Consider the following 13,525-nt stretch of genomic DNA (forward strand, 5'->3'; position numbering starts at 1 on the left):
ATCATCATACATCTTTATGATAATTCATCGTCTCCATTAATAACCGTCATATGCAACTATTATTGTTTAGTATGGAACGCCGTGGCTGTCTTCTTATGTTGATTTAGCACTTCCTGCTGTACATACTTCAGTATATGAAATGCCTTTACTTGTATGTGCAGTGCTTATATATGTATAATTATGATGTGCTTAACACTCTATATGCGGTGATCCCATCTTCATTTGTGGTCTTTTTAAAGGGAAAGACAATGCTGTTCATATGTTACTTCGTCTGCTAGGATTTCTTCTGTCATTTTAAAAAAGAGTAATAATTTTCAAAATCGGCTTAAAAATAAGAAAGTTATCAGCATTTAAATATTTGATCAAAATGACTGCCATTTTTTCCATGGCAACAAAAAAATGGCGGATTTTTTGAATTTATAAACACATATTTGAACTGCATTTACTTATTTCTGTAAAATAATGTTACCACTTTTTCAAGCCATAATGAAATTTAATACCATGTTTTCATACACTCATGAAATATATGAAATTAGTTTATTTAAAAATATTTGCTAAATTAAGCATTCAGCAGTGTGTAAATGACGTCATAAATACACTAATATGGCTGCCTCTGTGATCAATCATTTTCTTCAATTTCAAACTGTCATTTCTTTTTCAAAAGTTGTCCAATTTTAAAAGATTCTTTCAGCATTATAAAAGCTTAAGGATGGCTTTTATGTGAAATTATCAGACTTGTCCTTTTACATTATATGCAACTCTTTCTGTTGTATATGCTGTGCTTTCAACTGTATATACGATTCGTTTAACTATATGCTGTATCCTTTTATTTATATCCGGTTCTTTCAACTTTATATGCGGTGCAAATAAAATTATGTGCAAACTACTTTATGAGATCGAAATATTACGAAAGTTCACGGATATGTCCGAAAACATCCGGCTAAGGTTATTTTCGCTAACTCGTTTGTGCAATATCTAATTTAAATTTAAATTATATCATTATACAGATACGATCAGTAGACACTAATAAATCTGATTCCAGAAAATATAACATAGAGTTCAGTTGTTGTATTTAATGTAAAATTTGCCAACTCTAAATCTGCAAAACATGTGCTGTTGTTATTAAATTTGTATGTTACTAAGAGTTTTTTTGAAGAATGGACATTGAACATCATGTGTCGGAAAATTCATGCGATTCAATCGAATATTGAAACTGATATCATAATTTTATCAAACCCATAACGTGAGCTTCAAAAGCTTTTGAAATGTTTACCAGCAATTGTTAGGACAAAAGCATCTAAGTACGTGCTGCAGCGCCCTCTAGCAGATAATGTAGATATGTAAACATCTGGACATCTGTGAGATTGTAATTCGGGCGAATGTTTGATTACAAAGAAATCCTAGAAACCATGACATAAAAATATCACCTATAAAAAGATACCACTTTGGCAGTCTTTGAGATTGAAATAAATTATAACTTACATTTTGAGTAAAGACTGTGTGTTGAAGTTCAAATATGCTTGATGAAACCTGGAAGTGCATTGTGATGCTCTGCCTACTGATGTAAAATGAAGGAAGTATATAAAATATGCCTACAATTGTATATGCAGAAAGTATTAAGTATGTCTGCAACTGCATTATGGAGGAGGCATATAAGTTTGTCTACAGTTATAATATGGAGGAAGTATTAAGTATGTCTGCAACTGCATTATGGAGGAGGCATATAAGCTTGTCTACAGTTATATTATGGAGGAAGTATTAAGTATGTCTGCAGCTGCATTATGGAGGAGGCATATAAAGTATGTCTACGGTTATATTATGGAGGAAGTATTAAGTATGTCTGCAGCTGCATTATGGAGGAGGCATATAAAGTGTGTTTACAGTTATAATATGGAGGAAGTATTAAGTATGTCTGCAACTGCATTATGGAGGAGGCATATAAGCTTGTCTACAGTTATTTTATGGAGGAAGTATTAAGTATGTCTGCAACTGCATTATGGAGGAGGCATATAAGCTTGTCTACAGTTATTTTATGGAGGAAGTATTACGTATGTTTGCAGCTGCATTATGGAGGAGGTATATAAAGTGTGTCTACATTTATAATATGGAGGAAGTATTAAGTATGTCTGAAATTATACAGGAAGTGTTAAGTACGCCTGCAGCTGCATTATGGAGGAGGCATATGAAGTTTGTCTGCAGTTATAATATGGAGGAAGTATTAAGTATGTCTGCAACTGCATTATGGAGGAGGCATATAAGCTTGTCTACAGTTATTTTATGGAGGAAGTATTAAGTATGTTTGCAGCTGCATTATGGAGGAGGCATATAAAGTTTGACTACAGTTATATTATGGAGGAAGTATTAAGTATGTTTGCAACTGCATTATGGAGGAGGCATATAAAGTGTGTCTACAGTTATAATATAGAGGAAGTATTAAGTATGTCTGCAACTGCATTATGGAGGAGGCATATAAGCTTGTCTACAGTTATTTTATGGAGGAAGTATTAAGTATGTCTGCAACTGCATTATGGAGGAGGCATATAAGCTTGTCTACAGTTATTTTATGGAGGAAGTATTAAGTATGTTTGCAGCTGCATTATGGAGGAGGCATATAAAGTATGTCTACAGTTATATTATGGAGGAAGTATTAAGTATGTCTGCAACTGCATTATGGAGGAGGCATATAAAGTATGTCTACAGTTATATTATGGAGGAGGTATGAAGTATGTCTGCAGCTGCATTATGGAGGAGGCATATAAAGTATGTCTACAGTTATTTTATGGAGGAAGTATGTCTGCAGCTGCATTATGGAGGAGGCATATAAAGTATGTCTACGGTTATATTATGGAGGAAGTATTAAGTATGTCTGCAGCTGCATTGTGAAGGAGGCATATAAAGTTTGTCTGAAATTATAGAGGAAGTATTAAGTACGTCTGCAGCTGCATTATGGAGGAGGCATATAAAGTTTGTCTGAAGTTATAATATGGAGAAAGTATAAAGTATGTCTGCAGCTGCATTATGGAGGAGGCATATAAAGTGTATCTACAGTTATATTATGGAAGAAGTATGTCTATATTATGTATTATGGAGAAAATATATAAAATATGTCTACAGATGTATATTGGAGAAGGTATAAACTATGAATATAGTTTAATTATTGGAAGAAATAGGTAAAGAATGTCTACAGGTGTATAATGGAGTAAGTATTAAGTAAGTCTTCAGCTGTGTTATTGAGGAAGTATATATAGCATGTTTACAGTTGTTCGGAGAAAGAAGTTAAAATGTTTATACTTGTATTGTGTAGCACAAATTAATTATGAAGTATTACGTATTTCTAGAGTTGTATATTGGAGGAAGCATGAAGTATATCTATATTTGCATTATGGAGAAAATATTATGTATGTTTACTGTTGTATTATGGAGTAAGTGTATAAAGTATGTCTACAGTTGTATATTGGAGGAAGTATGAATTATGTCTATATTTGCATTATGAAGAAAGTATTATGCATGTCTACAGTTGTATTATGGAGATAGTATTAAGTATGTCTTCATTTGTATTATGGAGGAAGTATTATGTATGTCTTAATTTGTATTATGGAAGAAATATTATGTATCTCTATAAATCTATTAAGTATTATGGAGGAAAAGTAAAAAGTATTTCTACAGTTGTATATTGGATAAAGCACTAACTTAAAGTATACCCATAGTTACATTATGAAGGAAGTAAGTAAAGTATTTATGCTGTTGTAAATTGGCTGAAGTATTATGTATATCTGCATATCTAGAGTTGTTTATATAGAGAAAATATATAATGTATTTCTACGGTTGTATTACGGAGAAAGAAATAAGTACATTTACGTCTAGCCTTGTATTTTGTAACATGGAAGAATATTAAATATATATACAGTTGTATTATAGAGGAGGTATTCAGTATGTCCACAATTACATTTTTTGGAGGAAGTAGGTAATGAATTTCTACCGTTGTATAGTGGAGGATGTAAAAAGTAGTACGTCTATAGTTGCATTATGTATTAGTAAGAAAGTATTAAGTATATCTAGAGTTGTGGGATTATGGGGGAAGTATTTAATATTTTAAAACAGTAGTATTATGGAGGATATATCAATTATGTCTGCAGTGGTATATTTGTAGAAACATGAAGTATGCCTATAGTTGGTTCATGGGGAACGTATTAAATATGTCTACACCCGTATTACGTATAACTGAGGAGGGGGACCTCCGCAGCTAAGTGTTTAAGGTCGTTGACTTCAAATCACTTGTCTTCATTGATTTTCGTTCGAGCCCCACTCGGGGCGTTGAATTCTTCATGTGAGGAAGCCATCAAGCTGACTTACGGAAGGTCGGTGGTTATACCGAGCTACCTGCTCATGACGCAATAATGCACGGAGGGGAAAATGAGGTCTTCCTCCACCATCAAAGCTGGAAAGTCGCCATATGATCTATAGTTGTTAGTGCGACGTTAAGCTTAACAAAAATAAACCCATTATGGAGTAGGCACACAGACTGTTTCCACAGTTATAGTATGGAGAAAGTAGGCGCAGAATATCTACAGTTGTATGTTAGAGGGGTGAGTGATGAATGAGTTGGGTTTTACGGCGACTGGACACAAAATAGTCATATATCGCCGAGTATATTAGAGGACGTATTACGTATGTCTTCAGGTGTATAATGAAGAAGGTATATTAGTATATCTACAGTTGTATTATAGAGGAAGTATTAATTATACCTGCAGTTATATATTTGAGGAAGAATTAAATATGTCTGCAGGAGCCTCAGGTATGTCTACAGTTGTTTTAAAGAGAAAGTATGTCTGCAGTCGTATATTGGAGGAAATATCAAGTAAATCGGCAATTCTATAATGGAAGCATTAAGAATGTTAACCTTTGAGCTATGGAGAAAGTACATAAAGTATGTCTAGAGTATGTACTCTGGAGGAAGTATTAAGCATGTCTACAGTTCTGTTGTGGGGTAAATATTAAGTATGTGTACAGCTATATATTAGATAAAGTACTTGTACAAAGTTGGTCTGCAGTTATATATTTAAGAAAGCGTTAAGTATGTTTACAGTTGTATATTGAAGGAAACATTCGGTTTGCCTGCAGTTACATTGTGAATGATGTGAGAAGTATGTCGGCAGATGTGCTGTGGAAAAAGTTATAAATATATCTGCAATTGTTTTTGGAAGACTGTGAAGTTTTTCTGCATTTGCATTTTAGAGGAATCACTAAGGCGTATAAATGAAGCTTGTCTCCAGCCGTATTATTGAGGAAGTACAGTTATAATTTTGAGGAAGTCTGAAGTAAATCTCTATTTGCATTGTTGAGGAAGTATTAGTTTGTCTACAGATGTACATGTATCATGGAGTAATAAAGAAGTTAGTTCATAGTTGTTTGGTGAAGAAGGTATAAATCTACAGCTGTTTTAAGGAGTAAACATAAATAACTCTTTTAAACAGTATTGCTTTGATATGTTTCCATTATTTTCAATTTTAAACAGTTTTTGAAAATTAAAAGAAATAAAGAAGTCTGATATTCATCCATACTTATTGTCGTGTAATTCTGTCCAGAAACAGTGAGGTAGACACCCTCTGTTAGCTGGCTGCCTCACCGCGTGACTGTGTCCCTTACAGAAAACCAAGCAGTGCGCACGCGCTTAGACAGCAAACCAATTATGTCATGAGCTCAAAATACGTCTTATTTACACGACTATCTGCAAAGGTAATGCCCTTGAATATAAAACATCGACGGTAAAATATTTCATGACCATAATTATTCAGCACATGACCAGTCTCTTCTAAAGGATTTATGTCTGATTTACAATGGAGTCCACGATTTCAGATAATTCCAGCAAAAGATGTGGTCAAATAATCGGCCATCCTGGGCTCGAACAGGCCACAATTGACACCAAGTATACAAAATACCAAACATGAAATTTCTCATCTATCATCAAATCATCTATACTTTATCCGCACAAAAAGAACAATTCAAATTGTTAAAATGGATTAACTTTTGACTATCTACTTACAGCGCAATGTCATGAAGTATTTCCGATTCAGAAAATTAAAAACATCACTGTACAAGCAGATGTAAATCGTATTTTGATAACTAAAGAAGTGGATGTTGGGGCAGGGTGCCTGGTCAATGTGGTTATAGTAGAACAACTATAGTAGAACTTAAAAAAGATGTTGGAAATTGTTTACATACTTATATTATCTAGCTAGTTCAAGTTGCAGTGATGATTTCGAAGATTCTATATACTTCTTTTGACAGTGTTGCTGAACATGTGTTACACTTGGATAACTATGCCCTTATTACACATGTGTACGTTAAATCAACATTTTAATAATACAATCACACCTGTCTATAAAGACCACCTTTGGAAGAGCTAAAATGTGGTCTTTATTGCGAGGTGGTCTTTATTTACAGGTTAAGATACACTGTAAATGTTAAAATGGGAAACAAAACATGTAGTCTTTAGAGCCAGAGACCAGGGGTGATCTTTAACACAGATTTGACTGTATTCAGTTCATATTTTCTTTCTACATCTGCAGATACAATTGGAATCGTATGCGCGAAAAAAATGCATAACTCGTTTCATTCATAATTTGTAGGACGTTTGTATGTAAATGATAAGTCTGGACGATATATAATGACAAAGAGTTTCAAAAACTAGTTTTACATGCATTAAATAAAAGAAAATATTAGCATTTATCTCATTCCTGTATATCTGCCCAGCTGGTAATATTTTGATTAAAAGTTATACTATCACCAAGTTCAGTACGATCATTTAAAGAAATAAAACACATTAAAGTGTATGTAAAGTTTCCCATTCGTTTCAGAAACGTGCACCGTTTGAGATTTAATAGTAATATCCTAGATAAAAGGACAAGGTTTCACATATAAAAGCTGTCGATGAATATTGGAAAATAAGATAACAGGATAGAGTCTTCAAAGATAAGATAAATAAATTTCCAATTAAGATTACCAAAATGAGTACCAGTACGGTATATAACCTTTGCAACTTTTCAATCCCACTTTACTAGCCCGCCCGCTTAGCTCAGTAGGTAAGAGCGTTGGTCTACGGATCTCGGGGTCGCGAGTTCAATCCTCGGGCGGGGCGTATGTTCTCCGTGACTATTTGATAAACGACATTGTGTCTGAAATCATTAGTCCTCCACCTCTGATTCATGTGGGGAAGTTGGCAGTTACTTGCGGAGAACAGGTTTGTACTGGTACAGAATCCAGGAATACTGGTTAGGTTAACTGCCCGCCGTTACATGACTGAAATACTGTTGAAAAACGGCGTTAAACCCAAAAACAAACAAACAATCCCACTTTACTAAAAATTGCTTCCAGCAAGTTTATACATTAATATTGGAAAGTAAGATAACAGGAAAGTTTCTTCAAAGATAAGATAAATAAATGTCCAGTTAAGATTACCATATAACCTTTGCAACTTGATAATTTTCAATCCTACTTTACTAAAAATTGCTTCCAGCAAGTTTATATATCCTGGAGTACATGAAGAGTATTATATGACAGGAAGATATAGTTGCAATTCAACATTAACAATTGTAACTTACCTTCTTTGCGTCGAATGTAAGCATCCTCCGCTTGTACCTCAGGTTTTGTTCCCGTACCATCTGGAATGAGAGAAATAAATTGTAAAACCTTCTTTTTATTAACATTTCTGTCTTCAAGCGGAGTCAGTAAAACAGAAGCAAAATAATATAAATCAATTATTTCTATCATATCACATCATAAAACAAATCTATGAAAGGCAGAAAACGGTGTAGTTATAGTTAGACTATATATGAATAACACATTGTTAAAACAACGGCGCCATAATTACCCTAAAATTGCACACCTGTATTATGCGTCAGAATTGTTATATTTTTAAATTAAACTATTTGACCTTTAATATGTATGACACACTGAATTTTGAATGGTAACAACTGCGTTTAGTATAAAAATAAAGTTTTAACAATTAAATGGTCAAGCGTATCCCTTTAAACAAATATGAGAGGTCCTTACAGGGACGCTACCGACCAAATTTAAAAACTAATTGAAAGGCATTTCTGTTTTAGCTAAAGTGCCCCCATTAAAAGGTCTAACTGCTTGTATTTGTAGACTGAAGAAATTTAAAGGAAGACTTCATCAAAGTGTTATTATAAAAGTGTTATATCCAAAGTTAAAAGATCTATCTACCACTTCATGACCGGAAGTTATTAAACGTTGTTTCTATTGTTGTTGGTGTGATCTAAATGACAAGAGGACATTAACATAATATTACAAATCAAATTTGATGAAGATCAATCAAACAGTTCGTCGTGAGCAGAAGTTGTTTAAAAGCTTTTCTAATTCTAGCTCTAGCGGGCTCTAAAAAGGACCAAACACCATTTTTTGAATAACTATTAGAGAGGACTGTACATTGATTCACTATATCAAGTTTTAGCTCCAGCGGCCTCGAAAGGGGCGAAGTATAACTATTTGAATATTATTGAGGGAGAACTTTACAACAAACCTATAATAATTGCAATAAAGATCCATCCGGCGGTTGATATGTTTGGCTGTAGTAACACCTAAAAGGGACTAAGCAATCCTATTTGAATTTATTCAGGAGAAGACTTTACAATGATATTACAGATTAAGTTTGATGAAGATCCATTATGGGGTAAGGCTTTGGTCACTGAGGGTGTCAGCCAAGCACGTTACTGACAATGAAATGGAGATGCTTTTGTTATCTACGTGTTAGATAAAGGCTATATCAAGGCCTGTGTTACAGAGTGTGCGAGAAATATTGGGTCGAGAACGATATAGACAGGGGACGTTGGGAGGCCCAAGTGGAGCACGTTATAGATACAGGTATCGGAGGATCTTAGACGAGCTGGTAATAGACATGTAGGGTGTAGAGAGGCTTGAGTCGGGCTTGTTAAATATAGAGAGCGCGGAAAGATTTGAGTCGCAGTGGGTGTGGAGAGGCGTTATAGACAGAGGGTATAGATAGCTTTGATCGAGCACATAACAGAAAACAATAGTGTGGAGGTCTCTGTCGAGAACATTATTAACAAGGAGTGAGGGTGATCTAGTTTTTAGTATTGATAGAGGGTATGAAAAGACCTGGGTCACAAAGAAGTTATAGAAAGCAGATGCGGGTAGGTCTTTGTCAAGCATGTTATAAAAAGTTTGGTCATAGAGGGTGATGGAAGATCTGGGTTGAGCACGTTATAGATAGAATGTACGGAAGGGTTTGTTCACAGAGGACATAGGGAAACTTGTTTAAAACAGTTGCGATATAGATAGGTGTAGTACGGCTTTGGTGCTAGAGGCCTGTGTCGAGCAGGTTATAGACAGAGAGCTTGGAAATGACTGGGTCAACCAAATTATAGATAGATGGTGCGAGAATGTCTTTATCGAGTACTGGGAAGAAAGTATGTAGGATTTTGTAAGAATAGATGGCCGTATCTAGGCTTTTGTTTGGAAACAAGGTCGGAGCTATCAAAGCTTTTTTATACATTGTTAACTGACCACCAAGGTCGGTGGTATCCAGCTATTTATACGAATAAACGACAACCAAATCAAATCCATCAAGGCTTTTGTGAGAATATATGGCCGCTAAAACCAGAGCCATCTATGCTTTCGTAAGAACAAATGAAAACTTTGAAAGGTTAGGGCCATTTAATTTTTTTAAAGAATGAATGACAACCAAGTTCAAAGCGATCTAGGCAAAAATGAATGACCTTAAAGTCGGAATCATCTATGCTTTAGCTTAAGTAAGTGGCCACAAAGGTCAATGTAAACTACACAATATCATGTCGTGTAAAATGTATTCTAAGAACATTGAAAATGTTATTGAAACACCGACATCCGCCACACAAGAAAATGCGCAAAATGTTATAAAAAGGTATATTTACTTGAAATAATTTTCGACGTATTTTGATCGGACTTTTGCCTTGTCTTGGCCTTCTAAAGAGACAATGAGCACATACGGTCGTTAGGTTTTCATGGCGGGTTTGTAATCTATTACTCTGTTCGTTCCAAATCATTTTTACTAGTTTAAAATAAAGAAAGAAACAATGTTCACCTTCAGATTTGCTTTTCAATTCCAGCTCATTTATCCTTTCGTTTGTAGTTCTAGAATCTTCCCTGAGTTTTCGAACTTCGTCGGTTACTGTGCAAATATCATCTTTTACTTCGTGAACAATTTCTGTTACCGTGTGAACATCTCCCTTTACTTCGTGAACAGCTTCTGTTACCGTGTGAACATCTCCCTTTACTTCGTGAACAGCTTCTGTTACCGTGTGAACATCTCCCTTTACTTCGTGAACAGCTTCTGTTACCGTGTGAACATCTCCCTTTACTTCGTGAACAGCTTCTGTTACCGTGTGAACATCTCCCTTTACTTCGTGAACATCGTCTACTATTTTGTGAACATCTACTGTTATTATGTGAACATTTTCTTTTACTTTATGAACTTCGTCTCTTATCTTTTGAACATCTTCTGTTGCAGTGTGGACATCTCTTTTTGCTTCGTGGACATCAGTTTCTATTTTGTGAACATTTTTTGTCAAAGCTTTCACCTCAATTTCTAGTTTCTCTTCCATTTTTTGCATCTTCTCTATTTGGTGTTCTATTTTCTTCTCCGCTTCGGGATCAAGAGGTCCATTTTTGCAGTCGTCAATGATTTGTTGTAGATTTGTAACAGGAGTTTGAACTAAACAATTAAGTCTGTGAAGAACCTGCAGAATAAAATATTACTTTGTAATTATAATGTTTCAGATAGTAATTATTTTTGACTAAACGCAGTTGTAACCATTATTAGCAAAAAAATAACAATTAGGTTGTGTAAAAGTAAAAGTATACTATTTACTGTTTCTTCGTGCTACCTTCTGTAATTGTAATGGCTGAGTTGACGTAGGCAGTTGTGATAAAGCTATGTATCCCCTTATCTCTACACTTTATAAAGATTGGTCGACTGAGGAAATTGTGATAAATCTCTGTTATCCCTACTCCTGCAATTTATAAAGATTAGTCGACTAAGACATTCGTTTTAAAGCTCTGTGACCTTATCTCCTGCAATCTTTAAGGATGGGTCGACTGAACCCTGTAATCTAAAAAGCTGGACCGACTGAGGCAATTATGATTAAGCTTTGTAACCCTAACAAATGGAATTATTAAGGCTTGGTCCACTAAGGCAATTGTGATAAAGTCCTGTAACCCTAACCCCTGTAATCTATAAAGATGGGCCGACTGAGGCAAATGTGATTAAGATTTGTAACCCTAACCGCCGCAATTGTTAAGGCTGGGTAGACTGAGGCAATTGTAATACATTGATATAACTCTAACCCCTGCAATTGTTAAGGCTGGGTAGACTGAGACAATTGTAATAAATCGATGTAACTCTAACCCCTGCAATTGTTAAGGCTGGGTAGACTGAGACAATTGTAATAAATCGATGTAACTCTAACCGCCGCAATTGTTAAGGCTGGGTAGACTGAGGCAATTGTAATACATTGATATAACTCTAACCCCTGCAATTGTTAAGGCTGGGTAGACTGAGACAATTGTAATAAATCGATGTAACTCTAACCCCTGCAATTGTTAAGGCTGGGTAGACTGAGACAATTGTAATAAATCGATGTAACTCTAACCCCTGCAATAGTAAAGGCTGGGTCAACTGAGGTAATTGCGATAAAGCTCTGTAACGAAAACCCTTATAATCTATAAAGTTTTGACTTTTGATAAAGCGCATTTTGATAAAGTGCCTTGCAAAATTACACACTGCAATGGAATTAAACGAAATTTGAACCATTGGCCCAGGGAAGCATCTTGGCTATTTTTTAAGTAAAGGGATCAGTTAAAATTTTCTAGCAGTGCATTGTTATATTTTCGAGAACATACCCCTTCGATGTCTTTCCACTTATCATTAAATTCTTGCTTCTGTATGCCTGATGTCGAGGAAATATGTGCCAGCTAAAATAATAAAATTACATCCAATATATATATATATATAACGCTGTTCTACCTTTAAACTAAAATGGACATGGAAAGTTAGGTCATATATAAGGCTAAGATAAGACAATGTGTTTATTGTCTCAATATATTGTTAGATTAATGTAATAGTATGTACAGTACTAGATGTACTAATCTGAGTTTAGATCACGCTTAATATCTTCAGTGTAAGATATTTAATATTCTGTATTTTCTTTAAACTGCAATTAAAAGAGAATATCTGAATAAGATTGCAGATATATTGATTCAAGAAGTACCTAAATTGTCCCTAAGTTATTTTGTCAAAGCTGTTTCATACCAGAATGATTTGCATGAAGTTTATATGCGAGGAGAAAGTATTTCACTAGGTTGTGGTGGGCCATTAAGTGGTTAAAAATATTGTATTGATACTTAACTATTCAATATAATGAAACTTACTTATTGATATACAAAGCAACATGAAGTGTAAGTGATCAATTTCCATTAAATCAAGGATTCAAACAGCTTTTTCCTATGTGCTTAGTAGCAGGAACATTATCAGAAGTACTTTGACAAAATGAAATAAATCAATACTTACTTCATTACGATACATTCGCAAGCGACATAAATCTGCTTCAAGTGAAGTATCTCCTGGCTGAGGGGTAACATTCCAAGTATACTTGGGATTTAAACCAAAATGTTTCAGGGTCCTTAGCAGGCACAGAGCAAGAGTAAGATCGAAGTCCGCCGTTGTAGGAGTGATGCCACTTTGTGGATACAATAAATCAAACTGGACCTTCGTTATTGTTCTGTTTGCCCTTAAGTTGGTTATAGCTCTTCTCTCCTGGGCCAAAATGGTCGACAGTGTAGTATTTGAGCATCTGTCGTCAATTAAGTTTCTAACGATTGTAGTGCCATGATCTATGTTAAGTGTTAGTAGACGGTAAAGATACACTCGGTTGTCTGTTGGCGCTGCTGTAGCCATGTTCACAATCCTTGTAGTTATATCTTTATTTCATCTCAAAATTCAGTTGTAAGTTCAGATCTGTTGAGATATAGAGAATCATTTTAAAAACGTTATGAAGTTAAATTATAGTTGAAAGCTAATAAAATCATGGTTTAAACTATTTCTCGTTTGTCTCAAACAACAGACAGAGATTCTAAAATATCAACGAACATGTCTGTTTAGTATGTAAAGTGTTACTATACATAAAAGCTAAAGATCAAGGTTGGAAGTAGTAAGATGGAAGCAAAACATGTTTGACATAGATATCAACCTAAGATTTGAAGTATAACTCCCTAAAATCAATCCGTAGCAATTGTAAAGTGTGTACTTGGATTACATAAGTAATCGCATGTATTTGATCCCTCCTCCCATAATGGGTAAATGTTTCCAAAACTTATTGTTCTTTTAAATTATCATAAACCAATATACTAATAGACATTTACGAATTAAGTCTACGTGGACTGTGAACAACTAAGACGATCGATTTTTCAAGGGGACAGTCTCAACATGATAATTTTAATTTATGTGTGG

General features: G+C 34.6%; 1 protein-coding gene across 1 annotated transcript; it reads right to left on the bottom strand.

The window, feature by feature from the left end:
• Positions 1-2,944: 2,944 nt before the first annotated feature.
• LOC128553011 (probable DNA double-strand break repair Rad50 ATPase) lies at positions 2,945-13,029 on the bottom strand. The gene is made up of 5 exons (XM_053534116.1): positions 12,587-13,029; positions 11,920-11,991; positions 10,103-10,757; positions 7,602-7,661; positions 2,945-2,970 (listed from the first exon to the last, which is right to left on the bottom strand). The coding sequence occupies exons 1-5, from the start codon at positions 12,971-12,973 to the stop codon at positions 2,945-2,947; spliced, it is 1,200 nt and encodes a 399-aa protein (XP_053390091.1). The 5' UTR covers positions 12,974-13,029.
• Positions 13,030-13,525: the final 496 nt, after the last annotated feature.

Source organism: Mercenaria mercenaria, unplaced genomic scaffold (genome assembly GCF_021730395.1).
Source record: "Mercenaria mercenaria strain notata unplaced genomic scaffold, MADL_Memer_1 contig_3382, whole genome shotgun sequence".
Classification (NCBI taxonomy): Eukaryota; Metazoa; Mollusca; class Bivalvia; order Venerida; family Veneridae; genus Mercenaria; species Mercenaria mercenaria.

Bases quoted from the DNA above. Each gene is read 5' to 3' on its own strand.
- LOC128553011 (XM_053534116.1), bottom strand. From the start codon at position 12,973: ATGGCTACAGCAGCGCCAACAGACAACCGAGTGTATCTTTACCGTCTA. The intron at 7,662-10,102 runs GTGAACATTGTT...CTCTCATTCCAG, and splicing joins ATTGAAAAGCAAATCTGAAG to ATGGTACGGGAACAAAACCT. The intron at 2,971-7,601 runs GTAAGTTACAAT...TTATAACTTCAG, and splicing joins TTACATTCGACGCAAAGAAG to ACAAACTTTATATGCCTCCT.